This window comes from Notamacropus eugenii, chromosome 3 (assembly GCF_028372415.1).
Source record: "Notamacropus eugenii isolate mMacEug1 chromosome 3, mMacEug1.pri_v2, whole genome shotgun sequence".
NCBI classification, from domain to species: domain Eukaryota; kingdom Metazoa; phylum Chordata; class Mammalia; order Diprotodontia; family Macropodidae; genus Notamacropus; species Notamacropus eugenii.
In genome coordinates, this window is record NC_092874.1 from 9,354,991 (window position 1) to 9,376,202 (window position 21,212).

General features: G+C 41.5%; 1 protein-coding gene across 3 annotated transcripts in view; it reads right to left on the bottom strand.

Moving 5' to 3' along the window:
- CRPPA (CDP-L-ribitol pyrophosphorylase A) overlaps nucleotides 1-21,212 on the bottom strand; it is a 278,128-nt gene that overhangs the window by 196,589 nt on the left and 60,327 nt on the right. For all 3 annotated transcript variants that reach the window (XM_072650821.1, XM_072650823.1, XM_072650822.1), the window contains exon 5: nucleotides 16,901-16,946. In XM_072650821.1, coding sequence (XP_072506922.1) covers nucleotides 16,901-16,946 — 46 coding nt within the window. The remainder of the gene's footprint in view (nucleotides 1-16,900; nucleotides 16,947-21,212) is intronic.

Below are 21,212 nucleotides of genomic sequence, written 5' to 3' on the forward strand. Positions count from 1 at the left end.
TTTTCAACAAAAATGATTTTTTCCATTTTAAGAAAATAGAGGAACTCATAAATAAATGAATGACTGGACAGTGTGCTAAGCACTGGAGATTCAAATAGCCCCAAGCAAGTCAATCCCTGCCTTCAAAGACAGCACATTCAGAAGATGTGACCAGAGCAGGTCGAATTTAAATCTATTTTAAAACAATTTAAATCATTTTCTCCCCAAAGTTATCATTCAGTCTCCCAGCTCTGACTGTGTTTCCATTCTGGAAAGGCTCAGGGATGGTGAGTGGAGTCACGCAGCCATTGATTGGATGGTAATGTTGATGAAGAACCCCATCTACACCTAACTGACACGGCAGGAAAATGACAAAAGATCCTCCTGCTAGAATGTTTCAGGAATGGTAAAAGAAATAAGGGCATGAATGGAGTGGAATTATTAACACCATAAGAAACACGCTAACAAACTCCAAGCATAAAGAATTCCAAAAAGCATGGGAAGGCTAAAAGAACGGATGTAAAATGAGCAGAAATAGGAAAATAAACCAAAACAATGGAATTAAAAACAGACAACGGAAACTGAGTGCAGTGAAACTCTAGTGACCCTGCAAGCTGTTTGACAAAATGGAAATGAGAAGAGGAGATGGAAGAAATGACTGGACCTGAGCAAAGACATTCAAAAAAGATTAATGGCAAAGCCAAAACAATGTTAAAAAGCACTCAGGGAATCAATTTTCAAGATCTCTCAAAGTAGGGAAGATTTCCTAGATGTAGAAAAAAAAATCGCTGGCATTACAATGACCAAAAGAGGCAAACAAGAAAACTTCAGCAGCCATTCAGCCCAGACACCAACATTCTCATCTCTATAAAATTTCCCAGATAATGGTCTATTCATACGTCAAACATAAAAATTGATGATAGGGAACAGGAAGGCTCCAGAGACAATTTTCAATAAGAGACTACATCTTCATAGTCATAAAACTGAGTGGGTGTAAAGAATACAAGATCCTACTCTGTCTATTGTTTGTTGATTACAAAAAAGCACTTGACTCAGTAGAGCCTTGAGGGCTCTCCTCAAACTAGGTGTCTCCCATAAATATGTAAAAATATTAAAAAATTCCCATAGATGAGACCACAGGAATAACTCTATTCAACAGCCCACACAGTATCAGTGACATGGGAGGCATCAGACAGAGGGACATATACTCACCAAATGCGTTCAGCAGCATCTCGAAATACTCATTGCGCAGTGTCGATTGTGCAAAATACAAAGGCTCTTAAAAATGCCTTGATGAAGAGTTCCTCTAGATACCAAGAGTTTAATATTATTCATAAACAGAAGCCAAGCATCCTGGATGCAGGTCTTCTTATGAAATCCTTAGTTATTCAAATGAGAGTAGTCCCACCATCTTCACAGGAAAAACAAAGTGGATGAAAAGTTCCTACTACTCCAATTATGGCATTCAGCTTGATGGCTAACCAAGTGGGTTGGTTATAATCTTATACTGGCAGCACTAACAGACAATAAACTGGGCTAAGAAGTATAAGCATGAGGGTGGGATTGATCATATCTGAGAAATGACACATTCCATGACCCCAAGCACAGAACACTAGGGAAATCAGATTTATAATTCTTCAACCAAAGAAATGCTCATTATTCTTAACCTTTATTTTTCAACCTCTGAATTCTTTCTATGTCTAAAATAAACCAATCCCCTAATCCTATATTAACTTATTTGTGGTAGAACACTGTAAAATAATTCCTGAAAATCCATGGTCTGTATGTATAACTATGTGTACCCTCATATCCAGTGCTTCCTCTGAGCACTGGGTAGGATGCCCAGGGTAGCTGACTACCTCTGGCGTAGAGACCATCTCTAATCAGTGGTTCCGCATCTTGGCCAATGGTGCTACAATGTCACCTTTGTGGATGGATGACCCTCTTGTGATAATGATTTCTATCCAGCGAATCAATTAGGACAAAGAAACATAACTTGCTTAACATGGTGACTTATAGCAGTTGGTCTGTTTCAAAAACATAGGTGTGAAGTGGAGACCTCTCTTTTATCTCCCTTTATTTAGTTCTCACTCTCAGTACTCCTATAATCAATCAATCAAGGATTTCTCAAGCATCAACCATGTGCTCAGGCTCCAGGCAACAGGAATACTCAGATACAAATGTAACCAACCATTGTTGCCCTTCCTGGCAAACAACACAGATACAAGTAGTTATGTATAAAACACATATGAAGTAAATACAAGGCAAGGCTTAGAGTGGAGGTGGGGAGGATGGGATGAGGTCCTAGCCGCTGAACAGAGGAGGAAAGGCCTCATGTAGGGGATATGCTAAGCATGGATTCTTAGAGGCCAAGATGAGGAGGCAAGATGGGTACAACCCGTACAAAGGTATGCAGACAGGAAATAGACTGCTGTGTGTGAAGGACAACAAGGTGACCAGCTACAGAGTACATGAAGGGTATAAATACATGGTAAATGTGGCAGGAGAGAAGACAGCTGGGCTGGGAAGGGCTTGAAATGACAGAGCAGCCTATACTTGGTACATGGCAAATGGGAGCCATGGACATTTATAGTGTGGAGGAGTAGCACCATTGGATGTGTGCTTTAAGAATATATCTCTGGCTGACAGCTGTGTGGAGGACAGACTGACGTGGTTCTCTAGCAGAATGAACCACTGTCCTCACAATCCCACCATCACAATAGTGAGGTCCCAATTAGTCAGAGGAATGAATCCCCTGAAGTGGTCACGTTATTCTAATTCATCCTGCATTGGGCTAGAACAAATGATCATCTTTTACATAATTATAACTTCAAATAGTGTGAATTCTAATCCATGTGGCCACTCCAGGGGATTCATCCTTTGCACTAATTGGGATGTGGCTGTCCATTAACCCATAGTCCTTTGCTCTGACTATTCTTACACTTCCTCTAAACAGCAAAATGACTGACTTAAGGAAATCTGCCATTGTTGGTGGTCTGGAGAATACCCACAAGTGAAAGATTCAAGACCCCTGCCCCCCTCTAAAGACCAGCAGAAGTTGGTCAAACACATTCTTAAGTTGCTAAGTCCATGGGCTATAAGGGTCTCTGAGGTCAAAGAAGGACTCACCTTCCATCCTCTCTTCCCCTGGTGTTCTGACCATGAATAAATAGAACAGTGGCTAGACCTTCTAGGGGGGGAGGAACTCATGGGAAGGGAATGACCAAGTAACAGGCTTCCATTGTTATGCTGTTGTTTTCTTCCCACACATCTAAAAAGCCTAACGCAAGAATCCAGAGTCTGTTCAAGAAAAGCTGGAGGCTAAGTCAACTGTGATTTTACAAATTGGGAAACAACCCCAAGACTGTCCTGGCATCATTTCAAGAGGAAACCACCATGGGCTTTCTCTCTGATTACTCAAGGCAGCCTCTCTCACTTGCAGTATGTGCAAGATTGACATGGAGGAAAGGGTATGGGAGGGAAGGTCTACAGTAAGGCAAGGAACCTTCTCAAGGAGATGTCAATGAGGGAATTCCCTCCTCTGAGAGTTCCCTATACCTTTAGCCTCACAAGCCTGATCCATCTCCCTCATATTTCGTATATACATATATGCCAACATCTTAATCCCCCAGGTAGAATATAAGCTCCTTGAGGTCAGGACTGTTTTGGTTTATTTGCAAATGATTGTGATTGAACAATCAATTTAATAAATGTTAGCTGGCACTAACAAAGGTGAAGGGGAACTGAACTGATAGAAAACAAGTCAAACTGAATTCTACCCTGAAGTCTGGGATCTTGAATATACAGAATACCCAGTCATCAGAGAACCAAAAAATAACAACTCATTTATGTGGCATTTGGAAGCGTATGAAGCGCTTTCCTCACCACAGCCCAATGAAGCAGATGAAATAAATATCGTTCTGTCCATTTTACAAATGGAGAAGCAAAGGCTGAGAGAGATCATGTAGTCTGAGTGAGCTCCCCCGTCAGTGGGCAGCAGAGACAGGATTCGTATCCATAGTCCCAACCAAAGGTCAAGAATACATGGAAAAATAAGGAAACTGTGTCCCCCAAATGACAGCCAGCTAAACATTCACAGGAACTATCTCCAGAGGGAGGAAGTGTTGGAGTTTTGTCTTAAGTGAATAAAACCGTGCATCTGTGATTTCATTGACCTGAAGGAATTCCAAGGAATTCCAAATCTCCTCTTCCAGACCACCTGGCACCTTTCCTGCAATTTGTGGTCTTAAAGATTTGCCTGGAGCCCTGAGAGGATCAATAATCTGCCCAGGATCACCCAGGCAGGATGGGGCAGAGATGCGACTGAAAGTGAAGAAGAAACTTTGAAGGAAAGTCTAGCCCAGCACTCTCAATTAACTATATTGACAGCTGTTGTCAGAGCATCAATGCCCAGTTCAGGAGACACTGAGATTTTATCATTTTTATTAACCTTGTATGCATTGGGGAAGAGAAGTATTCAGAAGGTATACCATCCCCACCCTCCTACCGCCTCCCACATGGGAAAATCTATAAGGAAACATGCTGACAACTGCCCACAGGGAACATGGAAATGAGATGAGTCTATGCAGCGTCTCTAAAAAAGAGAGAGAGTTTTTATAAAGGACTAATTCAGATAAGAAGAATGAGATGGACCAGCCAAGCCACAAGCATTTATTAAGCACCCACTATTTGCCAGGTTCAGTTACAGGTGCCAGAAATGTAAAGACCAAAATCAAAGATCCCTTTCTTGAAGATCCTTGGGGGAGGCAGAACAAATTGTGCCCAGAACAAATTCATGCACAGGATACATAAAGCCTTCTCGTGGCAGGGGGGAACTGAATCCCCTACTACTGGGGCAGGAGAGACTCCTACAGGGCAGGGCCCGGGTTTCCAACTCAACTTGGAGGTCTAGAAGGAGGAGAGTACCCAGAGCCAAAGGAGGAGACTTAAGAGGACTCAGGGAGTAGTTGTGGAGGAGGGGCAGAGAGAAAGATATCTGTTCTGGATGCTGCCACAGAGGAACGTGCATCCCATTCACCTCTTTCACCTTGAGTCATGTTACCATGGACTGGGGTCAAAAGGAACTCACAGAGTTGAAGAAAAAGACATGATTCATGAAGAGAAAGAGAAAAATCCTTTGGAGTTTAACTTGAAACTTAACCAAAAATGGGCAATAATAATATGTGGCATTATTATACATTAATAGCTTCAAGTTACCAAAGAGCTTCCATAGTGTGGTAAATTCTCATGAATTCTCACAGCATTCCCAAGGGATGAGCAGTGGGCCACCATTATCATCTGTCCTTTATGAGCAAATCGACTCAGGCACAAGGTAGTTAAGTGAGTGCCCACAATCAAAGGGAGGATCAGCAGTGAGTCAGAAACTGGAAGCAGGTCTAATTCTGAATTCAAGGTTGACTAGAGTCTCACTACCACTCTGAACCTGAAAATGTGGTCTCACTTTGGTCTATGTGTTCTAAGCATTTATTTCATTTTATCTTCCTATACCCAAAAGTCCAGGACATGCTGAGGAGTCAGGACCCCAGGCCTGTCTTGTTTGACTATTCCTCTGGAGAACTTGACATTACTGTAGAAGCCTTTGGGAAGAGAGGTATTATTAACCTGAAGAAACTATGGAGAAATATGATGCTATGGGAAAGAATATTCTCCCTAAGCAAGAAAATGGAAGTGATATGTTCAGCTCCAAGACCTTTTTTTCTAAAACAATTCAAATTCAGTTCAAGTGTCCCTTCTTCAGCCTCCTCATATTCCCAGAATTGTACTATCCATTCTTCACTTGGCTTTCTACCCTGAACCAGCCCCAACTCATCGTTTGTTTGACCAGACTGACCATTCTCTGTGGGCTGAAGAATGTGCTTGGGAGACCTGAACCCATGACTGTGGTCTAGATCTCTTCAGTTCACCACAGGTAATAAAAGTGTCTTGGTTAAACCAGGAAAATGTTGAATCAAGAGTGAAATCTTAGACAATGCTTAATGAATGTCCCATTGATCAACTGACATATTCTATCTTACTTGACCACTATGAACACCCAAGTAGGCACTCATTTCCATTATGCAAACAAGGAAATTGAGTCAGCAATGCCATGACCACAATACTAGTATGTGGAAGGACTTGCCTCTGGAGTCAAAGAATCTGGGTTCAGATCTTGTCTCTGATGCTTACTATATGTGTGACCTTGAACAAGACTCCTAACCTCCCAGGGATCCAGATCTCTCAACTGTAAAATGAAGGGGATGGACCAGACGACCTGAGATCCCCTCCAGTTCTAGGTCTAAGATCCTACAGCCTCCTGACTCCTACTCCATCCACCCAGGATTCTTTCCACTTAACTGTCATGACTGAGAATTCCTGCCTCCCTCCCACCATCATTTTTGTTCTTAGAATGATAATGTCGGCTACCTACAGAGACTTCCACACAAAGTGGCAGGGAAGTTTTGCTGTCAAGTTAACAGACTTTAAAAATGAGACACAAAAAATACTCCAGTAAAGAGACCCCCAACCATCCACGAAAGCAATTTTGTAACTAAACACAAAGGGAAGGTTTGTCAAAGGGGGAGCCTATCTTCATGCAGTCTGAGAAGCAAAGGCAGGCTTGGGACCCACCCCAGGGTGCCTTCTGCACATGCATGGGTGGTAGGAGGGACCCTAGCCATTTGACTCCTTTGCTCTTGAAGCAGTGGGCAGTGGCCAACGGACAAAGGAGGCATAACAATTCCAATCATGTTTTTCCACACCAAAGATGCCCCACACTATCGCTTGGGACTTGAAAGTGCTGCATCTGTCACCCTCCTTTGAAATCGACTCAAGTTTCATTCAAGTGTCAAGATGAAGGCATGTCTTTTCTAGGCTCTTGGGCCATTACTCTCATGGGCTAGGAGATCTACAAAACTAAGCCTTCTGTGGCTCTAACACATGAACCAGTAGTCATGTGTTCAGAACCTTGGTCTCAGTAGAGAATATGAGAGGTGGGAATAATCTACCAGTTCAGGAAACTGGCCAGAAAACTGACCTTCCTTCCATGCTTTGAGAGACACTCGAGTCCTGAGTCTGGATTGTTGGCCCCATTTTTCAGAGCACAGAAATGGCTTTCCTTCCTCCAAAGATTAGGAAACAAAGGTCATGGCTGTTCTTAAGACCAATTTCACAGTGACACAGTATTGATAACATGCCCAATATACAAGCTTCTTCTCTAGCTTGGCACAGTTCAAGGGCATTTTAATTCAGAGCAAGTAAAGGCCAGGTTTGTGCTTTTGACAGTGGTACTTCATGGGGTCCCATGAGGGGCCAAGATGATGCCCGCACTAGACATAAAAGCCTCACTGACCATGGAGAAAACGTGAGGAGCTAAACTCTTTCAGTGACCAGTGGGCAAACAATCCTTTCTTCCCAAACCTCTCCTACTATGAGATTCCTCCATTGGGCTTTACTGTCCAACACGCTGACTTACCAAGCTAAAACTGAGCAAGAAACAATCATCGAAGTCCAGCTTCAGTTCAGACGCTTTGCAATGTGGGAAGAATATCTTCTTTCCTCCCCTTGCAGGATTCTGGAACACTTTCTGCTGAGTACGCTACATCTAAGTCATTGTCTTAAAGCCAGTGCTAATTTTCTGTCTAACAAGAGACACTTAAAATCCACATTCAGAAAATAAGAAGAAAAAGCAGCTAGAGACACCATTTTTGATCTTAGGGGCATCTGGCTTAGACCCAGCCATACAAAGAGACCCAGTGTGCCCTGAGCAGTTTGAAAGACAAAACAAGCTGGGGAAGACAAGAGAAGACAGACAGGGAAAAGAGACCAATACATGACAGACAGACAACTGCCAGGCAGCCAAACAAAAATGTTCAGATTTGTGAGCAAAATGGATGTTTGTGCTGCCTGGACTGGAAATCAAGGGTCAGAGAGTTTGATGGAGACAGCAGGGAGATCCGGGAATCTGCACGTTGCAACTAGAAGGCTCAAGCATTTTTGCCCCAAGGGCACTAGGACTTGAGGATGTTTTCTACGATCAGATCTTAACTACATATTTTAAATGAGTCACTGTATGGAGGATGAGCTTTCCTGTACTCAGAAAGTCAGAGCAAAAAGCAGATAGATATGTGCCATCTTGTCTCCTGCACAAGTTTGTACCTGTCCCAATATTACTGTTTTCCAAATTTATAATGCCTTATTTTCTTTTTAACCTTTCATAATGTGTGATCATCTATCTCTCTGTCTCTGTCTCCCTCTGTTTCTATGCGTGTGTCTCTGTCTTTCATCTATGTCTCTCTTACTTCATCTCTCTGTCTCTGTCTCCCACTGGGTCTGTCTGTGTCCTCACTGCCCCCCCACCAACTCTCCAGGGGAACAAATAGCTGAGAAAGGCAAGTTTCTAAAGTGACTCATCAAGAAATTTACAAGTTCCATTCTCTACCTCTGAGCATAAATGGTGTGTTTTTATTTTTCTTACCTACACCAAAGTTTGGAGGAGCTGCTGGATGACAGGCTACTGAGTCTTAACTGTAAGCTCTCCATCTCTTTCTGTTTTGGGAACTTTATAGCTACTGAGGCGCATCAGCTAGACTTGCTACAGAATAATGGAGGGAAAACATGCAAGATATTCAGTAACAACATGAGATCCCATTTCGCAGGATCACAGCCCTGTGATGATGTACAAGTATTATTCCTATCACAAAGTTGAGGAAATTATGGGTGTGGTACAATCAATCACTACGCCCTTCGAATACAAGGAGAAGGCCCAACAGCCAAGCTGGCCCCATGGTCCAGGAGCTCACATCTCAATGGGCTGATAGAAGATGCCCATACACAAGTACACCCAATTCACACACACACAGAGCTGTTCCATGTCAGAATTGGAAGGCAAACCCAGGTCTCCAAAACCCCAATAGTTCTTGGTTTTTTTCCAGGACAATAACCAGGCTGGCTCCAGAGCCAAAGGTGAAACCGACTGCAGAGTCTTCAGCCAAATAGTTCTCTTTGCAATGAGTGGCTTAAAAGGAGGATCCAAATTAATCAAACTGCTTCTAAATCCCACTGCCTCTCTCCTGCACTTGCTAATTAAAGTCTGACGCAAATGTCCTTCCACTTTGTGACAGACTCACAGAACACACTAGACAGCACTATCATCAAAGGGATAAAGAACAAACACTGTATTGTGCACCAATAAGTCATGCTAATAAAATGTGAAAAACTACAAAACGAGGCCATGGAGACCAAAGTCAGGAAACATCCAAAATTAAGGCCTGTGCGTAAATCGGCGGTGTCACTTTACATTGTCAATATACAGTGTGAGTAAAGGAAAGGCCTGGGGAAGGAAGGCACCAAGTAAGTGCCCAGCGCTGAGGGACCAGACCTGTCCCAGAGTCACATGTAGAGCACAGATGTCCAGGAGAACCCAGAAATCCAGACTGTGGTATTTCTTGGAGCCAGCTTCCTTCATTTTTCAACCTGATCCAAAGTAATTTTTTTAATAAATAAAAAATAGTTGGAAGTGACTCAAGAAATAAAGGCATTATTTTCTTCACATGCTTGAAGACAGCACACTCTAATCTGTTGAATATGCCTAGCTCCCAACAATGCAGAACGGATTTTATTCACATGTGATTGGATTTTACTCATAGAGTTGAGGCTACAAATCCAGAAGCAAATTGAGCTACCTTAGTAATGCCTAAAGGAAGCCCACCAATTGTGTAAATTGTATAAAGCGTGAGTTTTAAAAAATCTGTAAGAATACCATTTGGTTTCACCTTTAAAAAGCATCTGAACATGCTGACAATCTAGAAAAGTCTAACAGTGAAAGGTGGCCACAGGATTTTTCTGAATGTTAACTTCTAAATCCCCTGCCTTTATATTTTGGTGAAATTAAATAATAGAACCTTTAAACATCCAATAAACAAAAATTATTAATGAACAGACAAAGACACAGACTCTTTTCTCAGCCATTAACAATGACGTCCATCAGGCTAATCAAAACTGACTGCTTTTAAATGGGAAAGCATCCCACCTTCCATATTTTCACAAAATAGGAGAAACAAGCATCCATTAATCTCTTTTATTGCTTAAAATCATTGAGTTTTCTAAAGTTACAATCCAGAAAGAATAGAAGAAAACTCTAAAATACTACTCATCGAGTTGCAAAGAGGGAATCATCCAAAGGATGGAGGAATGGTGGTATAAGAAAACAAAGGCAAATCTTTTTTGAAAATTTTGTAAGGATTTTTCTTCTTATAATAAAAAAAAAAGCTGAATATTGATCCTTTTGCCAAGATATGGTCAGCATATTAAATTAAGTGTGGTTTGGGACTGTTTGTATCGCTTATGTAAATCTAGTTAAAGTATGTTACTACTGGCATCTGCAACCACTTTCAGAGTTAGGGTAGGTCTGAGCACGCATAGCAGGCCTGGGTGGGCTTGACAAGTTCGTTCAAAAAAAAGGACAATACCTCTTTGTTAAGTGGTTGTTTACAAACTTATCTAATCAAACTCTAGACTCACTGTTTTTATCTTAGTGTCTCCAATTTATGAACACTTCCACAGAGAAATGCTTGCATTTGTATTTGGAATCTCATTCACAGAGAAACTTAGAATGAAGCAAAACACACACACACACACACACACACACACACACACACACACACACACACACCATGAATGTCCCAACAGAAAAGGGAAATTTAATGAAGAATATTTTTTAACAAACTTTGACATATGAAAATTTTATTTCTAATGCTGTGAATTACTCCCCTGTGACAAAGTATATACATAATTCTTTTCAATACAGACAGCAACTGTATGAATAAGGGAGATAAGGCATACACTATGCTTCATAACACAAATTCACAATTTATTAGACACACACAGTCTGCTAAAGGCAGTTCAAGGCTAGGGAAAGCCAAAAGCTTAGTTAGCTAAGCAGCCTCAGAGCCTGGAGCTCAGGAAGAGGCTGGGACATGTCAAGTTCCCCTTCCCAGCTTTCCAGGCTGCTGATGTTCTCTGTCCTCCTCACCCTCATTGATCCAGCCCTATTGGCTCCTTCTCTACTCTGCATATCATCAGTCGGCCAGTTAACCAGCATTTACCAGGTGTGCTAAGCATTGTGCTAAGCACTGAGGATGCAAAAAAAAGAAAAAAAAAGAGGGGGAAAATATGGCAGCTGCTCCAAAGGAGCTCCAAATCATATTTTTTTTAATATTTCCCAATTACTTTTTAAAATGTTAGTGTTCGTTTGAGTGGAGCTCCAAGTGTTATGGAAGAGCCAACATACAAGAACTGATTCATACCGGACACAGATACAAATATAAACAAATATCAGAAGAAAGAGAGTAGAGCAGTGAGGGAGAGAGGGACGGGAAGCACCAAGGCAGCGGCCATGCCCAGTTCCAGAGGAGCCATGATCAAAGTCCCCCGCCACCTAAGGGACAAGGTTCAGACACAGACTAACATGGAGATGTTTGGAACAAAACCATTGAGGGAGTTTTATTTCATGTGCTTATGTATGTTTGTTGCCAAAGTTTTATTTTTCTTTTTTTTCCCCTCAGTGAGGGAGGAGAGAAAATGGACTTTTGTTCACTTAAAAATTAATTTCAGAAATAACTGCTGATTGATTGATAATAGTGTCAGACCAATGAGAGATTATATTCAGTAAATTAAATGAGGGGGGTGGGGAGGCAAGAATGTTCCCCGCAGTTTTTTAAAAAGCCCTTTTTAGTCACCATTATTATGATTTCATTCCTGAAGGGTTCTGGTCCTGTGTAGATATTGGGACTGACATCAGACCTGGAACAAGGCATATACTACATGGTCAATGCATGTTTGCACACTAGAGATGTTTTCTTGACCAATGCTTCACCACAATTCAAAAAACATTCTTATTATTACTGACATTTTCGTAACACTTTAAGTGTACAAAGTACTTTATCATCTCAACTCATCCTCAGAATAATCCTATGAGTGAGGACTGTGTCGAGACCCATTTTAAAGTAGAATAAAGTGAGGTACAGAGCAGTTCTGTAATTTGCCCGAGGCCACACAGCTCGTTAGAGTCTGAGTCAGGATTCCGTCTCAGGTTGTGTTGACTTGCAATCCAGCATAGAATCCATCAAGCTTGCTGCCTCAAGATCATACACACTTCAGCCTCTAAAAACATATGTGTGTATGTGTATACATGTGTATATGTTTGCATGTGTGCATGTTTGTATATACCTGTTTATGTGTGCATGTATATGTTTGTATGCATGTGGTTGTATGTATGTATGTATATATTATACATGTGTATATAATATATATAGAATCTATTTGGGGAGTCACAAAGCAGAAACACAGCTCCACCCCCGACCTCAAGAAGCCGATAATTAAGTCAGAATGCTGACAAGTCCCTAAGTGAGTAAGAGATCAGGTAGAATCGAGGCAAGCAGAAGGAGCTTGTTGTAGAACCATAAGATACTGGAGAAGGAAGCATCACTTTTAGCCAGAGAATTCGAGGAAGACTCCATGGAGAGGAAGCCTAGTCTAATCCTCAAAGGCAGAAGAATAAAAAATAGAAAAAGATGTCCAGGAAGCATCCTCCTGGCCTGGGAGAAAAGCCGCTCAGGCCCAGCCAGCTCAGGAAGCATCATCCAACTTGGCAGCACTGGGGAGTTCAGAGGGGTTGTGGCCTAAAACCCACCAAAAGCAAGTCCTCAGCAGTCTATCCCCCATTATCGAATCTGGGGCCTAAAATCAGTATTTTGAGGATCCCAGCATCCCAATAATAGCACCCAGATCAAAGAATAAGAGAATCCAATAGCTCACAGCCATGCTGGGGGGGCGGGGCAGAACCAGAAGCAGGAAGGTACATTTAGGCTTGAGATCAGGAAACATGTCTTAATCAACATCCAAGATTTTATTAGGCACCATATGTATGTCAGGTACCACAGTAGGTGCTAGGAATGCAAACACAAAATGAATTCAGCATCAAATATGATGCAGTTTAGTAATTGTCAAGATTCCTTTTCCTCTCACATGTTGCTAGGCTACAAAATTTAGAAATATGCACTAGCTCAACAGGAGGAAAAGTAGATCCCAGAATCCTGGTGCCCAAATGGACCTCAGAGACCAAACAGACAAGCCATGGCTCTGCTCCTGGCATATAATCAGACAAGCATTTATTAAGTGCCTACTATGTGCTAGGCATCAATGATCCAGAGAAATATAAATATAGCCCTTGCTGTCAAGGAGCTCACACAGTAACTACTTAATCAATCTTCTATCCAGCTCTCTATCTAGCCACCATCCACCCACCTACCTACTTAGCTACCTATACCTGAACAAGAGGCTATCACTTCCTAGCTGGGTGACCCTGGCTGGGTCACTTCACCTTTTTCACCTCAGTTTCCCCATCTGCAAAATGAGGATAATGAGAGCACCTACCCCTCAGGGCTGTTTTGAGGACCAAATGAGATGATCATTGTGAAGTGATTGGAACACTGCTTGGCATATAGTAAGGATCACAGCACTAATAGCTATTATGAGCTTTTAGTACTACCCTGCTTCTATTTGGAGAGACCCAGCAAAGGGATATAAGCCCCTGAGGCAGTCCATTCCCCTTGGGCAAAGTTCTTGCCTCCAGGATCTTGTCCTAACAGAAACCCCAGGCCTCCTTTCCCTCCCAATTATGTTCCATCCCAACCACCTTATTCCTGGCTCAGCTTTCTGGGGCCCAGACAAACAAATCCAGGGACCTGGGAATGTATAGCTCCAAACTTCCCAGTGCTTCAACTGTTATGTACCTTAATGCATTTTTATGTTTATTAAGAAATTCCTGGCCTCCTCAATGGCCTCCATTCAAGTCCCTCCCTGGCAGCATCTGGCAGCATGCCCATGGATTATTTCTACTACCCTGACAGTGAGGGGGAGGGAGGACTCTCTGGGTCCTGTTCAGCAGAGGTTGGCAGGCCTTCAAGCTGTCAGCCTGAGAAGGACGAACAATACTGGAGTCTCCTGGTGCTGCCAAGTGAATGTCACAGCATGCCAAACCTGGGTGCCAGCCTTGAAGGCATGTCGGGGGCTCATTGATCTCAATCAGCTGTTTCTATCAGACCAGATGGATAACTTTCTCCAAACATGAAAGGTCACTGTGGAATTTGAAACTAGTATGAGGACAAGCTTTTCCCCCAGTGAGTGATCTCCAGCTATACCTACAGCTGCTGAAAGGTAAGGGGAGACATGGGCATTTCCACCCACAGTAATTATCCTGCCAACATAGCTACAGAGTAGCCTCACAGGGAGTGGGCCCAGAAGCCAGGTGACTTGCTTCCCAGGAATATTAAAATCACAGCAGAAGGATATGAAATGAGTTTTACATTTCCTTCTGCAAAGAATTTAACCAACCACATCTTTGTTTAGTCAAGGCCTCATGGGTAATGCCTGCAGCCCACATCGCCAGGCCAGCATGTAAATATATGTCAGCATTTTGATTTATATTCTATGGATGTTCTGTTTACACACAGAGAGAGAAACACAAATTATAGCTCTTTGGTGATTTGAAATTCAATATACTTGATGGAGAAAGAATTTAGTTGTGAACTCCAAGGAAAGGTTAAATACAAGAGCGTGTTTCCTACCATCAGAATGAAGCTCAGGCCCCTAAATGTCAAGCCAATTGACAGCTTTCTAGGGCTCTGTCATGCCATGAAATACTCAGACAGGAGCTTGTTACAACTCAGTGAAAATTTCATTTCTCAGGTTGCTTCCCAGTGAAACGCCCAGTCCAAGCACAGTAATGAATGAAAAGGGGCTAACGTTCTAATGGGACGGGAGGAGAAGGGGAAACAGGATGGAAAGAGAGAGAGAGCATTTATTAAACACTTACTATATGTCATGCACTGTGATGAGGGAGGGTACGAATAGATAGGAATAAAAGATGCAAGCCAGTGCCTGCCTACAGAGAACTTACCTTCTAAGAGGATAAGAGGACACAAAAAGGGGAGCTAGGAAGCCCAGGGGAAGTGAGGAGCTGCTATACAGGACAGCTAGACTCTGGGCAACATGATTATAGCTAGAATGTAGGCAACATGGTGTGGAGATGACCAGGAAGGGCCAGATAGGTGCCCAGCTAAAGGCTGAAGCTCCTCCAGCATCCTAGAAGCACTGTCCAAGGTGCTGGTGAAAAGGGGTAAGGAGGATGGCTAGAGGACCAGGACAATGGTTTAGGAATGGATGGAAATGGACACGGAGGCCTGATTCCCACACGTTACATAATTTCTCTCTTGCTCACCTACCCTTCAGTCATCATGCATGAGTTGACTTTACTAAAGGTAGAAGTTAGCAGACTAGACAGAAGGCACTAAATCCATTTTAGACTTTGTTAAATGTTAGTGAATGGAAAGAAGTAGGTTTTCTCAGCACCCCACAGTGGACCCAACCTGGAAAGGGCCATTCACTCCTTTAAAAGAAAAAGCCTTCAATTTCTCCAAAGTCAAAGGTGTAAATTGAAGTAGGGATATTGATTAAGTGGCCTCCTCAAGTGGCCTTCTTATGGCCTGAAGGGCAGAAGCTCTAGGTATGGGCATAATTTTTTTGTACCCTGCCCCCAGCACCTAGCACAGTGCTAGCCACATAAGCATTACTTAAGCAATACTTATCAATTAACTAAAGTCATCTTCCTAGGTGTCTATGTCTAAATTATGATATAAAAGATAAAATAAATTAAATATAATCATAAAATTGTGGGATTTGAGAGTTAGAAGGGATCTGGTCCAAGTCCCATCAAAAGGGACTTGCTTTGAGAGTATACCTATCACTCTAAGACCCCTGGCCTGAGGGCCTTCCAGGACTTGGAGAGGTGGCCCACTCCACCCTGGAATGCCTCACTTTGTGAAAGGATTTCCTGACATCTCTCCTCACTCAGACCCTATGGAGCTGCCTCCCATCATGCCTGGTTCTGCCCTCTGAAGCCAAGCAACACAAAATTAAATCTTTCTTCCACATGTCAGTCCTTCAGACTCCCTGATGACCCTTCTTCATTCCCCCAGAATCTTCCTTCTTCAGGATAGAAACCTCTGGGTCTTTGTACGTCCCAGGCTTAAGGCCCCTGATTCTCCAACTTTCTCCTCTGATTACGCTACAGCTTATCATTGTTCTTCCTAAAACATGGCCCTCAGAATAGAAGAATCTTCAAATGTTGGCACCAGAAAGGCCCTTGAAGGCCATTTAGTCTAAAGCCCCCATCCTAGACATGAGAGAGTAAGACCCACCAAGGCTAAGTTGGTCTGCCCTGATCATACATTAATTCAGTGGCAGAGTGGGAAATAAAACCCAGATCTCATGCCAAGGCTAGCATTCTTTACATCACAGCATGCCAGTAATGGAAAAGAAATACCTAGAGAGGAAACGTACCATTTATGTGATCTCAAAAACACAACATTCAGATAGAAGTTTAGGGCTAAAGAGAATTTCAGAAGTCTCTTCTGCCCAGCCCTTCATGGGGCAGCATCTGTTCTCTCACCCTGGAAATGGGGGAAGCAAAACATCTCATGTATTGACAAGAGGCTATGGAGGGCTTTATTTGCTGATATCTCACCATTCAAAAGGATCAAAGAAATAGCTGAAAAATTCATTTAAAGACTATTTAGTGTGTTTTGATCATTCTCAACTGTCTATCCTTTTGTGAATGTGCCATAATTCTGAGTATTTCCAAAGTCATAAATATTTCTTCTAAAACTTAAGAACTATGAACAGCCAACATGCTCACCATGCTCTTTTCAAATAACAATAAATCAGGCTAGAACAAAGACCAGCTTGGTTGCCAGCTGGCACATTGACTTGTCAGTAGGAGTCAAGATCAAAACTTCCATGTTGAAGTCTGACCTCGCCTCCATTTGGGAAACCCAAGAAGTGACTGTTACAAGGACAAACATACCTTTAATTATGGATTCCATAGCATACAGATCTCGTCTGTAGGTCACCTAAAGGAAAGAAAAACCTCATTAGACTTCACAGAGCAGGAAGGAATGTAGGAACAATAGAACAATGCCCCAGAGCACATTCTTGATACCAGAAGGGCTAGAAACCAATGATAATATCAATGCTTGAGTTATATAATAAATACCACTGCCAATACGTGTGAAAAATTATTTCTGAATTCTGCTAAAAAGAGTTTGAAGAGTGTGTTCCAAGTCTTTGGACATTCAGAGAATTTATATGGCAGCAGTCACAAAAGGTTTATTAATAAGAGCATGCTTTTCTAAATGTTTTCCACAAACCCTGGAAAATGAGTTTAGCACTCATTAGGCCAGCATTCAGAAGGCCATGTTGGGGTATCATCATCCAAAAGCAAGTTCTGATGACAAGCAGTGGAAGCATCACAGAAGTCACCAGAGTGTTTACTTCATTGGAATGAAATGTTCTTAACTGTCGATCCCATATGAAGGAGAATTTCAGCCTGGAGAGAATGCACCCACGAACACCCAAGTCAGAATCACAAAGCTTGGAAACCCTGAGGTTCACAGGCATTCCAAAAATGTGGCCTAGGGGAAACAAGCGTGGACCCCAGCAAGACGTCTACCACAATATCAAAGCTTTGGTTACAACTTCTCCATGGTTACCTACAGTGCATACAAGGAAGGTCCCAGTTCTCCCAAGGTCGTTGCTATACATCCCCCAAGCTGGAACAGTCACAACAGTTGACATTTACGGAGCACTCAAAGGTTTACAAAGCACTTTACAAATATTATCTCATTGTATCCTCACTACCTTGGGAGGGAGGTACTATTATTGTCCCCATTTTACAGATGAGGAAACTGAGACTGAGGGCATCAAGTGACTTGGACAGGGTTACAACCATAAGTAGCTAAAGTAAGACTCAATTTAATCAGTCTGTCAAATGGGGTCATAGAAAGTCAAACACAATTGGCATGACTGAATAACAATGAAGCGTCCTGTTCCAGATGTCTAATAGGCAGCTGGAGATGCAAGATGGGAAGTCAACAAAGAGCAAGCTCTGGATAAATAGATTGGATATGTAGATTTGAATCATTAGTACAGGGATGATAGGTGAATGCATGAATGCTGATGAGATCCCCAAGTGAAACAATATAGAGGAGGAAAAGACAGAGCCCCTATGGGACACCCACCATCATGATCTGGATGTGAATCCAGCAAAGGAGTCTGAGAAGAAATGATCAGATAAGACAGAGAACTGGAAGAGAGGAGTAGATGCAGATAGATAGTACACACACACACACACACACACACACACACACACACTCACACACAAAAACAGTGGAGGAAAGATCCCTCAGGAACTCCATTTGAAGCCTCCTTCCAAAGTGACCTTGGATCATAAATAACCAATCTTTAGGTCATTCAGTCAGCTGTAGAGAATAAAATTCCTATCATTAAAATTACTTTACTATTATAAAATAAAAAGAGCTCTTTAAAAACAGTGCTGAGTATTCAATAGAAGCCTTATATTGTGACTATAAAAGTGAGTCTCAGTGTTCAATTTGACATTAGCTGAAGTCAGTCTTTAGAGCAGGAGATTGGCTCCTTTCCCTAAGGCTATTTTCTCCTTTCACGTTAGATAATTAATGATATAAACAAGAAAGACAGCTAAATTGCTTTTCTTCTCTAGATTCTGGCCTATAAACTTTTACATGCCTACCATACACAGATTAAATCTTCTTTGATTTTTATTAAAAATCCTGTATGAAAAGTACTGTTGGATTCCTTAATTACCCTTCTCAACATCCATATGTTGGTTAATTAAAATAAATCATACCAAAAGTCTAAAAACAATGCCAGTTGTGAAACTGAAATTACTTGTTCCCACAAAAAGCATCAAATATAATGTCTATGCTTCTAGATATTAAAAATGAATAAAATACATAAATCACCAAATGAACATATTAACAAGGACCTGTGATTTTGTAAAAATGGAAACTTCCCCCATCAAAACAGATTTCAATCCACCTGTGCCTTTATAGTCTTAGAGAGTTACCTGAGTCTCAGCGAGGTGAAATGACTTATCCACAGTCACATAGCTAGTAAATTTCAAAGGCAGAATCTGAACCAGCTCTCCCTGACTCCAACGTTCTACGCATCTAGCATTTCTGTAGTGCTTGGAAGGTTGCAAAGCACTTCACAAATATTATTTCATTTTATCCTTGCAACCCTGGGAGGCAGGTGCTATTACTATCCTCATTTTATAGATGGGGAAACTGAGAGGGGGGCAAGTTAAGTCATTTGCCCAGGGTCACATTACTAGTAAATGTTTGAATCTGAATTTGAGCTCAGGTCTTCTGGACTTCAAACCCAACACACTATCCAATGCATCACCTACCTGCCTCGTACTACATGCTGTATGACATATATGAATACATTTAGTGTGTCTGTGTGTATACACATACATTAAATACATATTATATATGTATATTGTAGACAGAAAGAGAGATAGACAGATAGACAGACACACACATATTGGGGCAGTTAAGTAAATACAGTGCCAGGTCTACAGTCAGGGTTTTTTAAAAGTATTTTTTATGAATATTTTCTGTTTCTTACATCACCCTATACTTTTCCCTCTCCCCAGGAACCATCCCATATGACAAATAGTGGAGGGGTTTTAGAGAAGAAAAAAATTATTTTATTTGTTTAATTAAATATTTCCCAATTACATGTAAAAAGAATTTAACAATCTTTTTTTTAACTTCTAAGTTTCAATTTTTGAAAAATGTTCTCTACCTCAAGAGAGAGAACAGACGAACTCTGAATGTAGACTGAAGCAGACTCTTGTAATCCAGCTTTCCTGCCTTCTTCTCAGTCCTCACCTATGAGGCTCTATCTCTTAATTCTTCCTTTTCACTGAGACTCATCTCCCTCCCTCCTTCCTTCTGCCTCTTGTCTTCCCTGGCATCCTTCAGGACTGAGGTCAGATCACACACTAGCCTTTCCCAATTATCCCCCTCTAAGATGACCTTTCACTTACACTACTTATACAATAATATGCACATACCTAGAGATGCCTATGTTGTCCTTTCATTAGATTGGGGTTTTTTAAAATAATTTTTATTGATATTCTCTGCTTCTTACATCACCACATACCTTTTCCTCTCCCCAAGAACCATCCCACATGACAAATGGTAGAGGGGTTTTAAGGAGGAAAAAAATTTAATTATTCTTATTTAATTAATTAAATATTTCCCAATTACATGTAAAAAATTAATAATCATATTTCTTTCATTTTGAGTTCCAATTTATCTCCTTCCTTCCTGCTTCTTTCTCCTGTTGAGAAAGCAATTTTATTTTGATTATATATGTGAGGTGATGCAAAACATATTTTCATGTTAGCCAAGATGCAAAAGAAAAGACAAAAAACATACAATATTTCTTTTCCAAAAGGATGCTTCAGTCTGTATTCAGAGTTCATCAGGTGAGACTCTCTCTGGAGACGGAGAGCATTCTTCATCATGTGTCCTGTGGAATTGTGTGGGGTCACTGCACTGCCGAGAACAGTAGCCATTCACAGATGTTACTGTTACTGTACACGGTGTTCAGATTCTGCTTACTTTACTTTCCATCAGTTCATAGAAGTCTTCCCAAGTTTGGTTTCATTCTTCTGAAATCATCCTGTTTTTCATTGCTTACAGCACAATAGTCCTCCGTCACAACCATACACCACAACTTGTTCAGCCATTCCCCAGCCTCAATTTCCAATTCTTGGCCCCAAGAGAAAAGAGCTGCTATCAGTATTTTTGTACAAATAGGTCATTTTCCCTTTTTTTTTGGATCTCTTTGCGATACAGACCTAGTAGTGGTATTGCTGAATCAGAGGGTATGCACACTTTTGTCGCTCTTTGGGTGTAGTTACAACTGTTTCTCTAGAACTGTTGAACTAGCTCACAAATCTACAAACAATGTAATCATTTTTTTTATGTCCAGAATTGATACATGTTGATTCCCCATCAGAATGTGAGTAACTTGAGGTAAAGCTCTATTTTTCCCCTTCTTTGTATTTTCTGTTCTTAGGAAAGTGCTTGGCACATAGTAGGTGCTTGATAAGGGCATATTGGATGATGTGGTCCTACTACCTGTCATCTTATCCAAATGGACTGAAAACTCCTTCTTACAGGGCAGAACTGAGCTTTAAGTGACAAGAAGCTTTCTACTTGGCCAGTTCTACTTTTTTTAAGTTCTTTTCTTCAACTAATTCTATCAGGAGGTGGGCAGCATCT